At 39.1% G+C, this 21,586-nt stretch overlaps 1 protein-coding gene across 1 annotated transcript in view; it reads left to right on the forward strand.

Moving 5' to 3' along the window:
- EPHX4 (epoxide hydrolase 4) overlaps nucleotides 1-21,220 on the forward strand; it is a 46,613-nt gene extending 25,393 nt beyond the window's left edge. Inside the window, exons 4-7 of the mRNA XM_058659147.1 lie at nucleotides 142-270; nucleotides 6,920-7,023; nucleotides 10,238-10,386; nucleotides 20,767-21,220. Coding sequence (XP_058515130.1) covers nucleotides 142-270; nucleotides 6,920-7,023; nucleotides 10,238-10,386; nucleotides 20,767-20,998 — 614 coding nt within the window. The 3' untranslated portion in view covers nucleotides 20,999-21,220. The remainder of the gene's footprint in view (nucleotides 1-141; nucleotides 271-6,919; nucleotides 7,024-10,237; nucleotides 10,387-20,766) is intronic.
- The last annotated feature ends 366 nt before the right edge of the window (nucleotides 21,221-21,586 follow it).

Here is a 21,586-nt window from a genome sequence, read left to right on the forward strand (position 1 = left end):
CGTTTCCATGAACTTTCTGCAGTTTGTTGTAGAGGTAAGATAATGGTGAGAGGAGTTTGAAATGTTTAACTATACTATATGAGATACTGATGTGCCTGCCTGTTTGTCTTCAGTGATGTTGATGTTTATTTCTCAATTCAGGGTATAGCAAATGTGTTCTAATTGGCCATGACTGGGGAGGCATGGTTGCCTGGTTAATTGCCATCTGTTACCCTGACATGGTGTTGAAGCTTATTGTTATTAACTTTCCTCATCCAAATGTATTTACAGGTGAGTTTTAATTTTTTATTAGAAATCTCTGCTAATGTGACAACTTACTATTATCCCTGACATTTTGGATTAAAAGCTTTGACATTTGGTGAATATAATATGCTAAAAATAAGATGACTGAACCATGTAGCACATCATAGCTTATTCTGCATCCACTCTGCTGTAATGTGTTGTTGAAAGGATCTAGAGGAAGAAATGTGGCCTCAGATTTGTAATCGGAAAACTGAGAAGTATTTTTTTCACATTTTAAATTTTATTATTATTATTGTCATCATTTTATGATACGGTTCCATAGGCTCCTGGTATTTCCCTTATCCCAGCCCCAAATCCCCCCCACATAGTTCCTCTATATCATTACTAAAGTATAGTTCTTCATACACAGTCATATGTCCGTCATTGCGGGCATGGACAATGGCAGAGAGTCCAGCATCCTATTGTCAAGATGTAGTAAACATTTTCATTCTAAGTCCATCTTTGGAAGTAGAAATGCATACTACATTGTATCCTCAAATCTGGATGTTGGTCTCCATTTCACAGTTACTGTACATCCCCTTAAATGAAAAGTCACAATATGAAATCAGCAATAGGAAGAAAAATAGAAATTTACAATGCCATGAAGTCAGACAACATGTTACTAGATATGACAGTCTCCATTACACAGTTATTGTACATCCCCGTAAACAAAAAGCCACAAAACAAAATCAACAACAGGAAGAAAAGAAATTAAAAATGAAATTAAATAACATGCTACTGAATGACTGTTGTGTCATTGAAGAAATGAAAAAGAAAATCTTCTTGAAGAAAATAATGCTACTATATGATCTATGAGTCAGTGATGAGTTTAATGAGGAAGAAAGTGTTTTGAAGAGATGAAACTAAATTAAGAAAGATCAAAATCCATGAGGTATAGTTGCCACTGTTGTTTGTTGGTGAGATATGTCTCTTCTAGGCAACAAATAGATGGGTTTTGTTTTTTAATCCAGTCTACTAATCTATGACGTTTGATTGAGCTTAAGCCAATTACTTTCAGGTTTAATATGAATGGGTGGTAGTTTGGTCCTGTCATTTCAACAATGGGTTGTTCATTGATTTAGTCTTCTGTTGTCCTTTTACTGGGATGTTTGCATTTGCTTTTGGTTTTGTTTGGTGCTATTCCTCTTCTCATCAAGAGAACATCTTGGAGTATCATTTGTAGGGCAGGTTTGGAAGAGTCAAATTCTTTTAATTTTTCTTTACTGTGGAAGAATTTTATTTCATTTTCAAAGACAAAAGAAAGCTTTGCTGGATATGTTATCCTAGGCCGACAATTTTTTTTTCTTTTAGAGTCTGGAATATGTCACTTTATTCTTTTTTGGCCTGTAGAGTTTCCTGTGAGAGGTCTCCTGTGAGTTTAACTGGCATTCCTTTATATGTCAATTTTTTTTTTCACGTGCACATTTCAGGATCTTTTCCTTATGTGCAATTGAAGAGAGCTTGATGACCATGTGTCTTGGTGAATTTTGATCGGACCTGTTGGGAGTTCTGTGCCCCTCCTGGATGTTGTTTCCCAATTCTTTCTCTAGAGATCAGTTTCTCTTTCTGCACCTTCTGGGACTCCCATAACTCTTACCTTAGGCCTCTTAATAGTGTCTTTCAATTCTTGAATACTTTTGAGTTTGACTCAGCTCTGCTTCCAGCATTTTGTTTGTTTTCCCCTGGTGACAGGAAATCTCTTCCAATCCTGAGATTGTTTCTTCTGCTTGCTTCATTCTGTTTTGGAGATTCTCCACTGTATTTTTAAATTTTCTCTACTGTGTTCTTGATTTCTGATATATCAGCCTTGATTTGCCTTATTGCTGCTATTGCTTGTGTAAAATATTCCTTAAATTCTTTGAATTCTTGTATGTGCTTCTCATTGTTGATCAGAAGCTTTAAAATGAGTTTTCTGAATTCTGTGTCCCCCATTTTCTTGATGTTTTCTTTAGTTAACTCTGAGGTTGGCATAGGGTTTTGCTCCTTTGCAGGGAAGTCTTCAGTAATATTGATTGCACCTTTATCTCTCCTTTTGCTCTTGGTCATTGTATTTCTGATTATCAGATTCTTCTCCTTGGGGCAGGTTTCTCCAGGTCTCAGTTCTTATGTTCCTGGTTCACCAATCTCCACCTCCTGTGATCCCGTGCTGAGGCTGCACCATTGCCTATACAACCTTTCCCCCACTTCCGATTGGAGCAGGTCCCAGGATTAGGGAGACAACAGGTATCCTATATAGCTGGGTTGTTGATGGTGCTGATCTTGCTGGAACCTGCTGGATGTTAGGTCTGGGTGCCACACGGACCTATTTTGACTTGTATGATGCCACAGTCGGTATTATTTTCTCTGTGGGACCAGTGCAATCCACTGAACTCAGTGAGTTCTCTCTCAGCTCAGCACATGCTCAGCTCGCTGTTGTCCCTTCAGTCTTAAAGCCTTTGCCACACTGTACAAAATAGCGCCTGATGTGCCACTGCTAGAGTTCTTGATCTGCTGGCTGTCAGGTCTGAGGGCTACCCAGACCTGTCTTGGGTGGAACCTGTAGAATACCACGTTGTTGCAGTTCACCGAGCCAGAAATGAGTTCACTTCCAGCTCAGTGCATGTGCAGTCCTGCCCCATAGCCCTTGCCTCCTTAAACAAAATGACGCCTAATTCACTCTAGGAGGTGGACTGGGCTGTGAAATCCACCCTGTTCCCACACTGCCTGCCTCGGATCTGCTGCTCTGTCTCTGCTTCTGGTCAAATCAAATATGAGCAGTTCTTTGTCTGGGTTCACCTCCCAAGCTCCTGGTGAATATCTCTTCCCACTTGTTATTGGTGGAGTTCTGGCTGCTGGTGGAGTTCAAATCACCGCCCGCTGAATGCCACTGGAGTATCAGTCACAGCAACACCACACCATTGTGTCCACTGCTTTCCTGTGTCTGTCAGTCTCCAGGTGCCCTTCTGCTGTTGTTTTATCCTCTCCTATTTCTTGGAATTTGTCCTCTCTTCCTCATCCTGTTTAAATGTTTCTCCATCTGTTTAGACGTGTCCTTGCCCTATTCCGCCATCTTGATTCTCTAGTGAGGATTATTTTTATAATCTTTTCCAATAACTCTGGATTTTCATCCTTACTTTTTCACCAAACTCAAAAATTGGTGTTTTCTCATAATGTGGAATGTGATATCATATAAATGAACTATACTTTGTTACAATTAAATCCATTGACTCCCCAACACTCAGAATGGAGCCTTTATCAATGTGCAATTTCATATCACCATCCATACATTTGAAGTTATGGGTTCACTAAGCTAGCAGCAGTTTCTTCGTTGACATATTTCATTATGTAGTATCAAAAATTCTTGGAAGAGCCTTTATAATTGCCAGGCTGTCAGGGTCATAGTACCAAATACAACACTTCCAAAATTCTAATTTTCATCTGGAAGCTTGAATTTAATCAACGGCAACAAATTCTATCAATTGTTTTCATAAAAATGACAGATTGTCTTTGTTCACTTCCGAGAGTTTATCTACTAATACCCATGTCTGACCCAGGGCGTTTGTTAGTCATTCTCTCAAATTAAAATGGTGTCCCTTTAAAAATGCTCTAATTCGGTCCATCAACTCAAACAACTGCAGAAGTGCTTTTCCTATAGCATCCACTGTATTTGCATGTGCAATAGTACCACTGTATATGTACTTTCTATTTCACTGCATAAAGTATTAAAAAGCTGTATACTCAAAGGCCAAAATCTGAAAATTCATACCTTCTGCCATTTCTTCCAGGAATTGTTAAGGGATGCTGACACTTATTCATTGGTTGGTTGGTTGCTCTGCCACAGTGTGCAGTGGCAAATGCTGCAGTGACTACCTCGGTAGTGTTTAATCTGTTCTGAGGCGGCAGCAGCTTTATCCACTATCACTTCTGTGCCATCAATGCAGATGTCAACATAGTATTTAGTGTTTGCATTTGTTATGAAACCATTGTGACCACCTGGATCCTTGAAGAGCACCTTGAGCTTCCCCTTGGACCCACTGGGACTGTTCCTTGAGAATCCCAGCTTTAGTGGGAACTCCTGAAACTTAGTGACCAAAGATCTGTGAGCAATGGTGAAGGCACCAGTTTAGATTGTTTGCCAAAGTTATAACTTGTAATTTTTATCTGTCCCTAGTTAAATAACTGCAGTCCAAGTACTGCTACACCCACAGAAGCCCTCCAGAGATTAAAAAAAAAAAATAAGAACCAGAGTTCTATTTCTTCCTCAAAATTAAAGTAGTGAGGAAGAAAGGAATGATGACAATAGAAACATTGCCTATTTGAGCATAAGAGGTGAGTTTTAGTTATGCATGCACTGGACCCACGTCTGCTAGGATGGGTGCATAGCATTCAAATGTCCTCAGATTCATTATATTTTTTTTCTCACCTGAAGCACACAGCAGAAGTCAAATTCCATGTGTATTCAGCTATTTATGACGTTGGCACCAACATTATTTTGGAAGTGATATAAACAGCTACAATTGGTTATTTCAGTAAGAAAATACTTGAAATGTCCCTAAAACTATTTTATCAGTAATAGTTTCAACTTTTAATAAGATGAGACTTTTGAATAATATGCCTGTGGTTTCCATTTAACTGAATTAGTAGTTGTTAATGCAACAATAAATAATCTTACCCAGTGATAATTTCATGCAAAGTATAGCATAAAAAATGGTACATCACCTAAAAACTGTATTTCTAAAAACTCCAAGCAAGCTGAATTTAGTTATAAAATGAGAGATAAGACAAGCTCTGCAGCAAGGGAAAAACAGTGTCCCTGCACAATATACAAGTGCAAGAGGGCTTCAAAAAGTGTTTGGGGAGGAGCCAGCATTGTGTGGCACAATGGGTAAAGCTGTCACCTGAGATGCCAGTCTCTCAGATGGGTACTGGCTTGTGGTCTGGCTGCTCCACTTCCAATCCACCTCAAAGTTCATGGCCGCAGAAAAGCAGCAGAGAATGTTTCGGTCCCTGCCACCTATGTGAAAAATCCAGATGAAGCTATGGCTTCCACCTGGTCCAGCCCTGGCCCTGGAATTCATGTGGGGGAATGAACCAGCAGATGGAAGATCACCCTCTTCCTTTTGCTTCCTCTCTGTAATTCTTTCAAATGAATAAATCTTTTAAAGAAAAGTTTGATGAGGAGAAGCCAGTGTTTTGGCACAGCAGGTGAACTGCTGATTGCCTCAGCATCCCACAGCTGGGCATCTATTCAAATCTCAGCTGCTTTGCTCCCAGTACAGTTCTCTCCTGATGCACTTGAGAAGATGGCAGGAGATACCCTGGATGCTGTTCTTTTCCCATCTTCACCTGACTGGCTCCCTTTGGCCATGCAGGGCTCAGCCTACATATCACCTCCTTAGAGAGGCCTTCTCTGACCCGTTATTAATATTAACTGCTGTTAGGAATAGCCCTTCCACCCCACCCTACCATCAGTCTCAAGCACATTGCCTTGCTTTACTTCTTCATAACATTATTACTGTTGAAAGTGATCATTTAAGAAGTCTTTACTTCTCTTCTGTGTAAGGTCCTTGTTCATGGGGACCTGTTCTGTCTTCTCTGTTGCTAAATCCCTGGCACATAGTAGATATCCCCACACTTCACGTCTGAAAACGTTGAGCGTATTCACATGAAAAATTTCAGTTCTTTTTGGGTCCAAATTAATAAGGTGTTCAAGCCATATAATCTGTAAGGGGAAAAAACGCTTTTTAAAAAATATATATATTTTTTTAATTAGAAAGTCAGATATACAGAGAGGAGCAGAGACAGAGAGGACGATCTTCCATGCGGTGATTCACTCCCCAAGTGGCCGCAACAGCTGGAGCTGAGATGATCCAAAGCCAGGAGCCCAGAGCCTTTTCCGGGCCTCCTGCGTGGGTGCAGTGTCCCAAAGCTTTGGGCTGTCCTCGACTGCTTTCCCAGGCCACAAGCAGGGAGCTGGGTGGGAAACAGGGCTGCCAGAATTAGAACTGGCGCCTTTATGGGATCCCAGTGCGTTCAAAGCAAGGACTTTAGCCACTAGACTACTATGCCAGGCCCAAAGAACACTTTTAAACCAGAAATTGCATCATTATGTGCTCTGAAGTATTGGGAAACTAATCATGAATATGAAGGGAAAACTATTGATTGGGCTTCCTGTTTCCTTCTGGGTCAAGACTTTTTAAATTGGGAGCTGGCACTTTAGCATAGCTGGTAAAGCCACTGGCTACAATATATGACATGTCAAGATCCTGTGTGAGCCCTTGTACTCTTCTGAGACTCCTGGAAGAAGTTCCTGGCTTCTGGCTTTGGTTTAGCCCAGCTCCAGCTACCCACTGAGTCGTTTAGAGAAGAAGATCTCTCTGTGTGTCTTTCCTTCTTCTGTCTCTGCAACTCTACCTTTCAAGTATATAAAAATAAATCTTAAAGACTTCACAAATTGGAATGTCTTTTATTTGAAGTGCTTTAAATTGTCTAAATATTAGAAATACCTATAACAAAATATAAGAACACAGAAATTATCCCAAAAACAAATGCATAGAATTCTTGTGGATTATTCATGAAATTTTCCTAAAAAGAAGTTCTTTCAATGATAAGTAATTTATGTCCCTAGGAAAAGGCTAACACAGAACTTTAATTTCAGAATATATTTTGCGACACCCTGTCCAGATGTTCAAATCCAGCTATTACTACTTCTTTCAAACACCACGGTTTCCAGAATTTATGTTCTCAATAAATGACTTCAAGGTAAGTTATATAAACAATGTATTGATATTATGAATGGAGATATTATGTGAAAATTTAAATTTAGACATATTCATTTGTGTAGTTAGAGAATAGAAAAGTATATTTAAAGTTCATTTTAAGAAAAAAGTGAAACTGAAAAAAAAGCTTAAGGTTAATAAATGTTTTAAGAACTTATTTATTTTATAATCTGTGTTTATATATTAGAATATTTCCCAAGTTGTTCACTTGTGTGTATGTGTGTATGAGCACTTGTGTCCCGATGGGAATACCTCTTTTTTTGGAGAACTTCTCATGGGGAGATTAGGCATCAGGGAATAGCAGATGAGAGAGCTGGACAGTAATAGAAGTGAAAGTTCTTAGGTGCACGCAGGTGCTGGGGCACCAGGGACACTGACGCCGGGAGTGTGCAAGTGTTCTGGAAGCTCACTGAGTGCTTCTGGTTTATCCAGCATGATGCCAGACATTGGAGGAGGTTAAAAAAGATGTAATATCGTTTCACTTGGAAATAATTCTGCATCCACAAGTACACTATAAAAAATTCATAGAACATGGAATTAAAGGCTATTTTGATTCAAAAAATTTTTGAAACTTCTCATAGCACACATTTCTCTGGAAGACCCCTCATACCTCTGAGAGATAAGAGCTTTATTTGCTTTTGTAACCCAATACCACTATCAAACCTAACAAAATGAATGACCAATTCTGAATATTTCATCTATGTTCAAATTTCCTTAATTTGTTAATTATCTTGATACGATTCATTTTTTTTTGGAGTCAGGAACCAAAGAAGGTCTGCATGTTGTATTTGTTACCACATCTTCTAATATCTAGAATGCTTCCTGCTCTTTGTTTAGAGCCGCTTATTTGTTGAGCAAATTTGCCTATTTGCCCTTCTGAGAGCTGGCCAATTGAGACGGTGTTTAACTTCTTCCTCTGATTTCTGTTTTTCCCACTTATGCTGCTGTTGTTCTAGAGGTTCAACTAGACTGAGTTTCAACTGAGCTGTTTCCAAGTGCATCCCCTGCAAGGAGGCACATTATGTCCAGTTATCTTGGGCTGAGTAATGCTAACGCAGATCCTTTAAGCTGGGAGTTATCAGCCTATCTGAAATGCCTTAGCAACTCTTTTCCGACTTAATGCTAGTGTACATGGATGATCATGGGTTAGGCCCATCATATTAATCTGTACAAAATGGTGATTTTCAAATTCTGTCAGTTTTTCTGCTTTATTAATTGGAATTCTGTAAAAAATATGTTTTTTCCACATATGCTTATTTGCTTGTTCTGAAATAATAATGGCAGGACAGATATTTCGTTTGTTACTGAACACCTTTCAAAGGAATGAGAATATGTGTGATATATACAATTCACTTACAATCACTATTCTTTTTGATGCATAGACTGTCCCATACTAGGCAACCCTTTAGGTTGATTCCTCATGACATAATCCCTTAAATTAGTGGTAACTTGCTTCCTTCAGTGTTCTGAGTTTATCTTTTATTTCCTGTTCCTAATGTGGAATCAGTCACTTAACCAAAGAACTGTGGTTCCTTTTAGTAGGAAATTATATTTGGAGACCATAGTCTGTGTGATGAAGATGATCATTATAACTGAGCTTTTATTGCTTTTGGAATTTTCCATTGGACAAAATTTGGACACTTGTTTCTTTAGAAAAATAAATACATGCATTGTATAATGGTCAGTTTTTCATTACTCTAACAAAAAACCTGAGACAGTCTATGTTATAAAGAAAAGAGACTTTATAGCTTGATGGTTCCAAAGATTCACAGTCCAAGATCAAATGGGCCCCAGTTTTATCTGCTGGTAGTGAGTTCCTTGCTGGCTGAATCCCCAGGTGCCATTAGGCATCACCTAGCAAAAGAAGGGGAGTATGTACTTCTCTTCCTGTCTTAGGGCCCTACCCCTAAAACCTATTCCAGTCTGCCCATTGTAAAGGTCCTACCCACAAATGCCTAGCCTGTCCATATCATTAACCTAAGACTTTGGGAATAAGTTGCATACATTTGGGGCCCAAAGTAATACTGAAAACATAGCAAATTTGTACTTACATTTCCAAAGCAAATTTAAAACTAGACAACTTTTTCTTACTTCTGTGACTTTGCATAGAGTATTTATATGTATTTATATGATTCCAAGTTAAGGCTTTAAAATAAAGCATATTTAAATGGATCTTGCCCACCTAATCCTCATCTTGTCATAGGAAATGACATTGCTTACTTTTATCCTTCTATTGTTTTCTTGCCTTTTCCCTTGTTTCCAAAAAAAAAGTGTACACTTGTTTGTCTCCCACTTCTTGCCAAAATGTTAGCTATATATATATATATATATATATATATAAATATGTATATATATATAAAATACATTATTTTCTAGCCTTACTTTTTTCTCCTTCATTTAACAACTAGAGATCATTACATATCAGTGTATAGTTTTTCTTTCATTTTAAAGGAAATTTTTAATATATTAGATTCTCTGGGTCACAGTAAGTACATGATAATGATAATAACATGATTGCCATCAACTTTCATGTTAGTGTAGCTGGGTCAGGACAAAGCCAAGAGGCTGGAACACCATCTGATCCCTCACATGAATCACAGACGCCCAGCTACCTGGGCCATCAATGCCTCTCTCCCAGGCACATTTGCAGGTATCTAAATCAGAAGTGGAGCAGCCCAGATTTGAACCAGCATTCATATGGGATGTCAGTTGTCACAGGTGGTGGCTTGACCCGCTGCATGACAACTCTGACCCCATTATCCTCAGTTTCAACAAGTTTTCCAATGTTTCTGTTGCAGGTGGTTCAAGTCTGTACTTTGAGCAATGCTGACACAGAACAGTGTTTTTCAAATTATGGATGGGACCATTCAGTGAACAACAAAATCAGTTTAGCGCCTTATGGATAAAACTTTTAAAACTTAAGTAGAATAGAATTGGATTAAAGTAGTATACATTACAATAAGAACTTGGAAAGGCACAGCTGGGGCTGGGCTTTGTCGTATATCAACAGCCACCCGGAAATAACATTAAAGGCAAACCCAGTGAAGCAGAAATGTATAAAGTAGTTGTAAGCAATGATGTCTCTAGCCTCATGGCTAGGGCAGAGATCAGAGCCAGCATGCCCTTAAAATGCCAATGATGCAAAATACTATTCGATAACTCAAAGGTTTTAGTCGTTCTCTTTTCACTTCAATTAGGCCTTGAAACACCTGTTTACCAGTCATAGCACTGGCATTGCAAGAAGAGGATGTCGACTAACAACAGAAGATCTTGAGGCTTATCTTTATGTCTTTTCTCAGCCTGGAGCATTAAGTGGTCCAATTAATCATTACCGGAATATCTTCAGGTCAGTGTGAGTGAGTTCCTGGTAGCTAAGTAAACAATTATGATATGATCCTAAAGAGATAATACTTTATTCTAACTTTTTATTTTATTTTTTAATGTTTACATGGTTGAGAGGGATGCACACTCTTGTAGATTAAGGTGGGAAGGGTTGAGAAAGGTGGGAAGGATAAATGTTTCTTTTTTTTTTTTTTTTTCATTTTCCCCTTTGCTAAAAGGATAGGGAAAGAGAAACGGGTCACTCCTTGCTGCCAAACTACAACACCACCTGAGAATAGGGGACAGTCCTATGATATAATCTTAGAGACCCCGATTGGGGAACAATGTTTCAAAGGTGTTGCTTGGGTGGTTCTGATAGTTCCAAGATGTGGTCGGTTTCACTACTTCAGGGTTGAAAGAATCTTTCCAAGGTCTACTGGTTGATAAAGTCCACCTTGGTGCATCCACAAATCCAGACACTTGCAGAACTTGGCCAGGAGAGTTATCCAACCTGTTCTGCTTTCCATCTTCTGACAAAGCACTCAACATCTTGTGCTGGCCTAGATGAGCTGGCTATCATATGCCCTGAGTGCATCTGTGTATGCTGTCTACTGCATGGGCATCAGCAACTGAGGAGGAGCCGTCCTGACACATGTACTCCAAGGTGGAATCCCATATCTTGTGATTCTCCCTGTGGTTGGGGTTTGAGTCCAGAGGTAATAATTAGGAAGTCCCCCAAGAAATCTTACCTGGGGTGATCCCAGATCTGACTCTTTTGTTAGCTAGTGCAGGATCTGGTTCAGTCCATCACCTGCAACAACCAACCCATACACTGGTGAATGCAGCTGCCTGATCAGTTCCATCTCAACCAATAAAGGCATTGCTCCCCTATCAAATATGCCCTCAGCTGCTATCACTCTAATATGTCCCCAGACTCCTTTCCCTGGGCAATCTGCAGCCTCCCCTCACCAGCCTGAGGGCTGGGGTAGCATGTCCCACCTTGGCATACCCCACCTTCCTCACATATAGAATTATTATGAATAATTATATGCTAATAGAATTGACAACTATGCTGGTACACTGGTATAGTTAACACAGATTTAGCATTAAGCAGACCTAGGATGCCTGCCAACTATTGGCTGCTTTTCTCCTAACAGTGTAATACTTGCCTAGGTACAAGGTAACCTAAGCTATTGTCTACAACTGGGACTGGTTTATTTGTAGGAAGTTGCATGATTTTTTTCATAGAAAATTTCAAAAACATGAAAATCAGGAAGACTGATATTAATGTCTTGTTTCATCTATAGCTCTATCCACCTTCTCTCTCTCTTTAGATTACTTTGAATCAATTTCTGTTTTAGTTGTACATGTGTGTATATATACATATATGTGTGTATATGTATATATATATATATAATTTAAAGATTTATTTCATATATTTGAAAGAGTTAGAGAGATACCTTCCATCTACTGGTTCACTCCCAAATGGCTACAATGGCCAGAGCAGCCCAGTCTGAAGAGCCAAGAGTCAGGAGCTTCTTCCGGGTCTCCAATGTGGGTACAGGCACCCAAGCAGTTCGGCCATCATTTGATGCATTCCCAAGAGCATTAGCAGGGAGCTGGATTGGAAGTGAAAGAGCCAGGACTCAACCAGTGCTCATGGAATGCTGGTTGGTGCAGGTGGCAATTTGACATGCTGAGGTACATAACTGGCCTTCGAGCGGGTTAATTTAAGAGGTAAAACCTACAGGAGTTGACAAAGAATGACATGCATGGGAAGAAAGATGGCCAAGATACCTACTGGATTTCTGGTATGCTCTGTTGTGCGTAGTCCCAGCTTTCACTGAGATAAAGGTAGAAAAGAATTAGTTTCTAGGGCAGTCATGAATTTTGACTGATCTTAGGCTAGCTGCATTTGAGGTAATGCCTTGTGTATTTAAAGTGATGACTGGATGTTAGGGTCTGGAATACAGAGAATTGAATCTTGGATGAAGATATGTAAAATCAGCCAGACCCTGGCGTGGTGATAATGGAAGCTTTGACTTCAAAAGATACTGTCTAGAGAGGAAAGAGGGTGAAAGATAAGACATGGAGATTTGTCAGGTTCTGATTGGACCCTAAAGAGGAGAAAAGATTTTCTTTTGAGAATTAGCAACTACAATTTATGTTGAGAATTAGGGGTCTGAATTTGTGTCACCTTCATGATACTGAAATGCGTGAGGCAGAAATTGCATTTTAACATAGTTTCAAGCTGTTAATACCCTGTAGGAAGCATGACAGAAGCAAAGACAAAACTTCTCAGAATACATCTCAATGCTGACCTCACAAACTCCCTGACGCTGACTTCCAATCCAGTTTGCAAAACACAGCAGGCCACCATTACTGAGCATCAGAATATAATTGAGTGGAACACCTACACAATTCACATAATACAACCAGCAGATGATGAAGTATACTTAAACAATTAAATCAAAGACAAATTTTTTTTTTAAGATTTATTCATTTTTGTTGGAAAGGCAGATATACAGAGAGGAGGAGAGACAGAGAGGAAGATCTTCCGTCCAATGTTTCACTCCCCAAGTGGCCACAATGGCTGGAGCTGAGCCAATCCGAAGCCAGGAGCCTGGAGCCTGGAGCCTCTTCTGAGTCTCCCATGTGGGTGCAGGGTCCCAAGGCTTTTTGGGCCATCCTCAACTGCTTTCCCAGGCCACAAGCAGGGAGCTGGATGGGAAGCGGGGCCCCCGGGATTAGAACCGGTGCCCATATGGGATCCCGGCGCGTTCAAGGCGAGGACTTTAACCACTACGCTATCACACCGGGCCCACAAAATTTTAAATATAAGGAAAGAAAAAGATAATACCAAGACAAATTGGAAATAGCTGAAAAAGAACTTTTGAATACTAAAATCTGAAAGTCCATAGGTGAGTTAAATAGATTAGAAAAACTAAAGAGAATTGGAGTTGAAAATTAGATCTGGAAAAAGTTGCCTAGAATGTAGCTTACAGAGATTAAGAAGTGGAAGTGCCAAAAACTGATTGTATTTGAAATGGAGGAAGGAATTAAGAGGGGTGTGTGTGTGTATGTGTGTTCTTGTATACTACCTTTTTGTTAAATAATGTAAGCAGAATGTAGTGTTTTCAAACCAGTAGAAGGAGGACAGAAAAAAACGCCTGTTAATTTGAAAGGAAACAGGAAAGGAGGGGGGAGGGTAAGGAAATCAGAGCAAATGGAAGACACAAAATAGGATGACAAAAATAATTTCAGGCTGTCAATAAACATAATCAATACTAATGCATTACTTTTATCAGATATAAAACTAAATATCCACTTGGATTAAAAAAAAAACTCTCATTCACAATTAAAGCGTTAGGACAGGGATGGGCGTTTGGCCCGATAGTAAAAATTCCACTTGGGACACCCATATTACAGATGACAGGACCTAGGTTCAAGTCCCAGCTCTGCTTCCAATGCCACCTGCCTGCTGCACCCCAGTGGGAGGCAGCAGATGATGCTCGGTCCTTGGCTCCCATCTGGGAAACTCAAATTACAGTCTGGGTTCCTGGGTTGGGCCTGACCAGGCATGTGAACGGTGAACCAGTGAATGAAAGGTCTTTTTCTCTCCATCTCTCTGCCTTTCAAATGAAGTAAAAATATTTTTAAATAGATTTTAAAATGTAAGAACACAAAATGCCTGGAAGATGGGGGAAAATTGTAGCAGGTGTGAGCATAAATAATACAAAATCTCTCAAATTCTTTGAATGTGGAATCTAAGTGGAGTTATTGGATTATATGAACAAGGGAGAAGAGGTAAACTCAAATCTTTGTTGACTAGTAACAACAGCAATACACTTGCAAATACCTGCTCTTCTCCCCAACAGATATTTCCAAAAGTTTGCGGAAAATGCAGTTAAATATATTTATTTTAGTGTAAAAAAGAAAATCCATGTACACTTTTCATTATAATCACTTCCCATGAACTTTTTGAAGGACCCCGCATATGTGTGTTTGGTATTTGCAGTTTAAAGATGTTAATTTAAGTGTAGGTAATATCTTACCAAACAAGACAAATAGAGACTGTAGAAGCTTCCCATGACATTTTATAGGCTATAACAATAATGGCTGAAGTCCTTGGTTTTTTTTTCTTTTTTTTCATAGAAAACATTTGCAAAGAGAATGACGCATTCTCACCCAACTCTTCGTTTTCGACAAAAGACTAGAATGATAGTATTTAATATGTCTTCATTTTATTGCTTTGTCAGTGTGATCTTTGAGATGCAGAATCGTATGCTTTCAAGTAGCAGTGGGGAAGAAGGAAAAATAACTCATCTTGCTGAGGTCCCTTAGGAGGTTCATTCCCAAGAGTAAGCACCAGAATCCTGCTCATTAGCAGAGGTGGGGGCAGGGGAGAGTGTGCAGAGAAACAGCCCTAAGCCTAAGAATGTCCACAGTCAGTTTTATAAATGCATGTAAGACAGAGTTCTAACTGGAGTGCTGTAGGTTAGAGGTCTCTGGGCAAAGGTCTCATCAGGCCCGCTCAACACACAGCTGACTTCTCTAAAGCAATTCTTCAAATTGGATTAGCAAAGTACCCCCATGAAAGCAGAGTTATAAGATACATAACACTATAAATATGGCAAAGTACACTATGTTAAGGCATGAAAATAACCTTTATTTTTCACCCCCAGCCTCCCCAGGATCACAGCCTCCTCTAAGAACTATCCAAGATTTGGAAATGAGGAGCCAGAATGAGCTGAAAATTACATGGGTTATTGGATCTATGCTGTAAAAAGATAAGGGCCAGCATTGTGGAGTGCTGAGTAAAGCCTCTGCCTATAGCACTGGTATCCCCTGTGGACACCAGTACAAGTCCAAGCTGCTCAACTTCCCATTCAGCTCCCTGCTAATGTGCCTGGGAAAGCAGCCGTGCTTGGGTCATCCCACATTGGAGACCTAGAATAAGCTCCTGACACCTGGCTATGGACTGACCTCTGGCTGTTGTGGCCATTTAGGTGTGAACCAGCAGGCAGAAGGTATCTCTCTGCTTCCCCTTGCCCCCCTAACTCTGCCTTTCAAATGAAATTAAAGATAAACAAGTCTTAACGGCCAACAGAGCATCATATGATGAAGCAAGAACTGAGATATTTACATAGGAAAATGGACAAACCTGCATTACTTTAGGGAATTTTAATTCACCTCTTTTACAAATCGATCAGTTTTTAGAAAGTACAAGGGTATGCAAGATTTGAACAAGTATATTAATGTGTTTTCCTTCATTAAAAATTCTAAAGCCTCTATCCAGCAATTATGAAATTCATGTTATTTTCAAGAATATAAAGAGTATTTACAAAGATTGATTATATACTAGACTACCCAGTAAGATTTAACCAATTCCAAAGAAGCTACAAATTAATAAAAAAAAAAAGTTTTAGGAAACTCAGCATATTGAGAAATTTGAAAAGTGCTACTAAATAATTTGTGTGTCAAATAAATCATAATGGAAATTAGTAACAATCTAGAAAAATGATAGCATGAAAACTTATGGAATATAATTAAAACAATACTTAAGAAGAAATGTATATCTTTATATGGTAATATTAGAACAGAAGATAGGAAGTTGATGAGCAAAAATTGCAATTTAGGAACTTAGAAGAACATGTAAATGAAAATAAATTAGCAGGAAAATAATTTAAACTAGATAAAAAGCAACGATATAATGAAAAACAAAGACACAACATAGAGAACTGACAAAAGCAGATTCTCTGCAAACACTATTAAAGAAAAATTGGGGGGAAGCTTGAGGGAAGGCACAAATAAAGATTATCTTGTTTTAGGTTTTATTTTTATTGTAAAGGCAGATTTACAGAGAGAAGGAGAGACAGAGAAAGAACTGTTTGCTGGTTCACTCCCCAAGTGGTTTCAAGAGCCAGAGGTAAGCCAATCTGAAGCCAGGAACCAGGAGCTTCTTCCAGGTCTCCCTCGCAGGTGCAGAGTCCTAAGGCTTTGGGCCATGCTCTACTGCTTTCCCAGGCCACAAACAGGAAATTAGATGGGAAGTGGAGCAACCAGGACACAAATTAGCACCCTTATGGGATCCTGGGTATATTAGGTGAGGATTTAACCACTAGGTTACTGTGCCAGGCCTAAAGAGTATTTTGAATTAGGAAATAGAAAATACATACATATACAAGTGGTTAGACTGCTGCCACCCAGCGGTGAGAGCACAACTGCTGCTGCCGTGTGGAGGATGAGTCAGCAGGTGGAGGATCTGTCCACGAGTGTCTCTCCCTTACTCTGTCACTCTGCCTTTTGAATAAATGCATATTTTCTTTGCAAAGATAGTATGTTATTTCTCTTACAAGTGAAAAGCAGGGTTAGTGTGGGGGCTGTGACCCAGGAGGCTGCCTTTATCCCAGGCCCAGGAGTTCTCCGTTTTGTCCTGCCATGCCTGGGGCACCGTCACTGTGTGGCCGAGGTGCAAGTACATGTGCCCCTCTGCACCTCCGCTGGTGGGAAGTAGGAAAAGGGAAAGCGGCACGACCTAGAGGCCTGCACGCGTTGTTTCTCAAAGCCCACACCCTCACCCTAGCTGGACGAAACCTGAACTCTAGGCAGTCTTTGGGCTGAGTAGCCATTTAGCCCACTAAAAACTGGATTTTCTTTCACCATAGTGGAATGACATCTTGTGAAGCGATTTCTAACAAACAAGGTAAATGAAAAGCATTTCATATTCAATTAAGTTAGGAAATTAAATATTTGACAATGATGTGGAACAAAGAGAATTCTTATATGTTGCTTGTGAAGCATATGGAGACCATAGGTTTGGAAAACAGCTGGACAACATTCAGTAAGATTGAATGTTTTATTTAGTAGAAAGATAGAATTATCAAAAGAGAGAAGGAGAGAGAAAGAGAGAGATCTTCCATCTGCTGGTTCACTCCCCAAATGACTGCAAGGGCCAGGACTAGGCCAGGCCAAAGCCAGGAACTGGGAGCTTCTTCCGGGCCTCCCATCCGGGTGAGCTATCCTTCGTTGCCTTAGGAAGTATGATAGTAGGGAGCTGGATCTCAAGTGGAGCAGCTGAGACTTGATCCAGCATCCATATGAAATGCCAGCACTTGCAGGACAAGGCTTAGCTTACTTACGATGCCACTGCTTAAATCCAGATATGCATCTTGAAAACATTCATGCAGATGATAAGAAACCAATTCCAGCCCACTCATGACTACTAGAGCAGAGGTCTTTAAATTCTAGTATGTGGCACAGTAACAGGGAGGGCTTATGAAAATGCAGACTGGACCACATGTCTGCAGTATCCGATTCAATGCAACCAGTGCAGGATCCAAGCTCTGGCTTGCTTAACAAGTCCCAAGATGATGATGCTGTTGGTCCAGAGACAACACGTTGAGAACCATTGCCTTAGGGGAAGGAGAAAGATGCGATTGTAACAGCAGAACTTTATTTCTTAAGCTGAGTGATGGGCATGTATGTGTTATTTTCTACATTAATTTTTAATGAAAGAAACGAACTATTTATTTTTAAAAAGTAAGAATAAAGTATATAACAGTCTGTAAATTGCTACCTCAATACTTGTAATTCAGCTGATAGCTCAAGACTTTAGAGGAATAATATTAAAATTGCAACTATAGTTTTTTAGGTTTTTCAAATTGTCCATATACCGCAATTGATGATTTAGTCATAAATTTTTTATCTAGTATTTCCCAATGAGTTATTTATCTTAATAACCTACTCTTAAGATATGTGATATTTTATCTTACTTTATGTATAATTATACTTCACTTTGAATTTAACAATCTATGGCCTCACAAAGAAAATATGCTTACGTTTTACTGTTCTGGGAACTTCTTCCTATTCTGTCCAGTTCTATCTATGAACAATTTCAATTTCTTTTTCTTTTATCATTACCTGGCTAATCCAATTATTGGTTAAATATTGCTAAACTATACAAATCAGGTTAGAAAATGATTTTGTTTTGAGCATTTCAAGTACTGTAAAATTTATTTTCTTCAGTTTATATGTTAATAAAAGAACTAAACTTTGAGCTGCATTTTAACAACCAAATGATGCCATCTGGATGCATCGTATGTTAGGTCCTTGATTGGCATGTGTGGGGATCCTGTGTTGCTGCGTCTTATCAACCCCGAGTGGCCACAAGTCAAGAATATTCTTTGTTTTTTATTATTAACAAGCAAAAATATGAATGGGTGCTGGACAGCATCTAATTGGACTTTCCTTCTCGTTGTTAGTCAAGAGAAATCTGTAATTAGATTCACCCGTCACATTTCTGAAAAGCAGTGTAGCAGACGATGTCCAAAACCTTAAGTATTTTGGCTCAGAAATTCCACTTACTGGGCTGCAGCCCCAAAAATATTTCTGAAATGCCAACATAGATTTGGGCACGAAGTGTTCAATACAGCATCTGTTAAAACAAGGGCGATCCCATCTCAGTGAAATATTCAAGTGATTTATAAATTATTAGACCATAAGGGTAGTCAAGTCATGTATGGATTTTTATACCAGAGAGTCATACTTTTTACAACTTTTTAATGTTTAGAAATGAGAAATTTCACAAGATAGGATTTAATGTAAAGTGAACATTCATACAATGTAGAGATTGAATATATTTATTATGTAAAAACAATGTGTGGTCTCAATTACACTCATGGAAAATGATCGAAAGATGATCTTTTTTCTATTCAAAGTTTCTTTCTTCTTCTTCTTTTTTTTTTTTTTTTTTTTTTGGAAAGGCAGATTTATAGGAAGGAAGGACAGAGAGAAAGATCTTTTATCTGCTGTTTCACTCCACAAATGGCTACAAAAGAGAAGCTGAGTTGACTCAGAACCAGGAGCCAAGAGTCCCCTCCTGGTCTCCCAAGTGAATGCAGGGTCCAAAGGCTTTGGGCCATCCTCTACTGCTTTCCCAGGTCACAAGCAGGAAGGAAGTGGAGCAGCTGGGACAGAAGTCAGTACCCACATGGGATGCTGGTGCTTATAGGAGGAGGATTAGTCAGTTGAGCCATTGTGCTGCTCCCCCACCCCTGCCGCCGAAGTTTATATTTGATGATGGAATTACTCACAATTTTGTTTTTATTCTTTGTGCTTATCTCTGTTTAAGAAACTACACAGTAAAAACTTTGTTTTTTTTTTTTAAAGATTTATTTTATTTTTATTACAAAGTCAGATATACTGAGAAGAGGAGAGATAGAGAGGAAGTGGAACTGCCGGGATTAGAACCAGCAGCCATGTGGGATCAAGGCGAGGACCTTAGCCACTAGGCCACGCTGCCAAGCCCACTAAAAACTTTGTTTTAAAATGAACCTTCTTGGGCTCAGCAGCGTGGCCTAGTGGCTAAGGTCCTCGCCTTGATCCCATATGGCCACGCTTCTAATCCCGGCAGCTCCACTTCCTCTCTATCTCTCCTCCTGTCAGTATATCTGACTTCGTAATGAAAACAAAATAAATCTTTTTATTAAAAAAAATAAATAAAATGAACCTTCTTGTTGGGAGCTGGCAGGATGGCTCAATTGAGTAATCCTCCCCTGCAAGCACTGGCATCCCATATGGGTGCCAGCTTGTAACCCAGCTGCCCCACTTCCCATCCAGCTCCCTGTTGTGGCCTAGGAAAGCAGACTCAACTCTGGCCGTTGCAGCCATTTACAGAGTGAATCAGTAGATGGAAGATCTTTCCCTCTGTCTCTCCTTGTCTCTGTAAATCTGCCTTTTCACTAAACTAAAGACATCTTTTAAGAAAAGAACCTTCTTGCAAAGTAAATATAGTATCACAAAACAGTAAAGGTTAGTCCAAATACATGTGCTGATTTTTCAGCTCTGATTTTTACAAAAAGTGCATCATATTATTTAAAACATTTTTCTTAATGTGACAAAATAGCAACACAATTCAAAGCTGTCCCTCGTCGTACCATTCACGTACCATTCTAGTATCCTTTAAAGCAAATTACTCCTCATAGTGATGAATTTTGTGTTTAATATATAGCCTTCATCAGCAATTTCTCTAGCCTCATTCAATCAAAAATTTTATTGGACTCTTTCCTAAATAGCCTTTTAAATTTTTTATTATAGAGGTTGACTGCCTAGTGCAGGGCTTCTCAACCTTTTCTTTTTTCCATTATCACCTCACCAGGGAGCGCCTTTGGACTTTTTTCTCCTAATCAGCCCAGCCCATGAAATTTTAATGTGTGCTTACATACAGTCCATATGTCTACGTTTTGTATATAACAAGTAGGACTTCCACCCTCCCAAGAAGCAATTTTCACCCTTTTGCAGGTTATATTATCCTCTAGGGAATACATGGCCTGAGAGAACATAATGGGAAAATGTTGTTTTAACTTTGATCATAATCCCAGGCCCACATGTTTTGTTTTTGTAGCTGCCTGCCTCTTAAACATCACATGGTGACCACTCCAACACTATTACTGTGGGGCGAGAAAGACGCATTTATGGACGTTGAAATGGCTGAAGTCACAAAGATCTACGTGAAAAACTATTTCAGGCTAACCATTTTGTCAGAAGCCAGTCACTGGCTGCAGCAAGACCAGCCAGACATAGTGAACAAATTGATATGGACATTTCTGAAAGAAGAAACGAGAAAAAAGGACTGACTTTTCTTTATCTTCTCTGAAGGATCTGTAAGGAAATCTCTGTGTAAATTTTAAAAATTTGTTCACCAACTTCTTTTTGTTTTGTTAAGGAAAAACTGTTTCAATATCAGGAATAAATGAAAAATCTGAGAATGTGTAAACCTGTAACATAATGTCGATTTTCATCTGTTGCAGTTTGCACAGAGGAGTCTACCTTAAAATGTATGCACTTGCACAGAAAGGAAAGTGGGGAATGTGGCTCAGTGTGGATTTCTTGCTTCTATTCTGGTAACTTACGGTGCCTTTTACAAGTGTATGTTAAAGACGAGCAGTGCCATATTAAAAAACAAGTCTGCAATGGCATACACATTCATATTATTTAAAAGTTCTAATCACTCATTTTAACTATTAAAAATCTATTATCAAATTTCAGATTTACAATATTTCTTAGATTGAAGTTTAACATTAGAGATGAATATGCATTCTTAAAATGAGCCATAAGTACAGTTTATTTTTAAAAAATAAGACTTATTTATTTAAAGAGTTAGAGAGTGAGGCAGAGAAAATCTCCCATCTTCTGGTTCACTTCCCAAATAGCCACAATTACAG

Source organism: Ochotona princeps, chromosome 2, assembly GCF_030435755.1.
Source record: "Ochotona princeps isolate mOchPri1 chromosome 2, mOchPri1.hap1, whole genome shotgun sequence".
NCBI lineage: Eukaryota > Metazoa > Chordata > Mammalia > Lagomorpha > Ochotonidae > Ochotona > Ochotona princeps.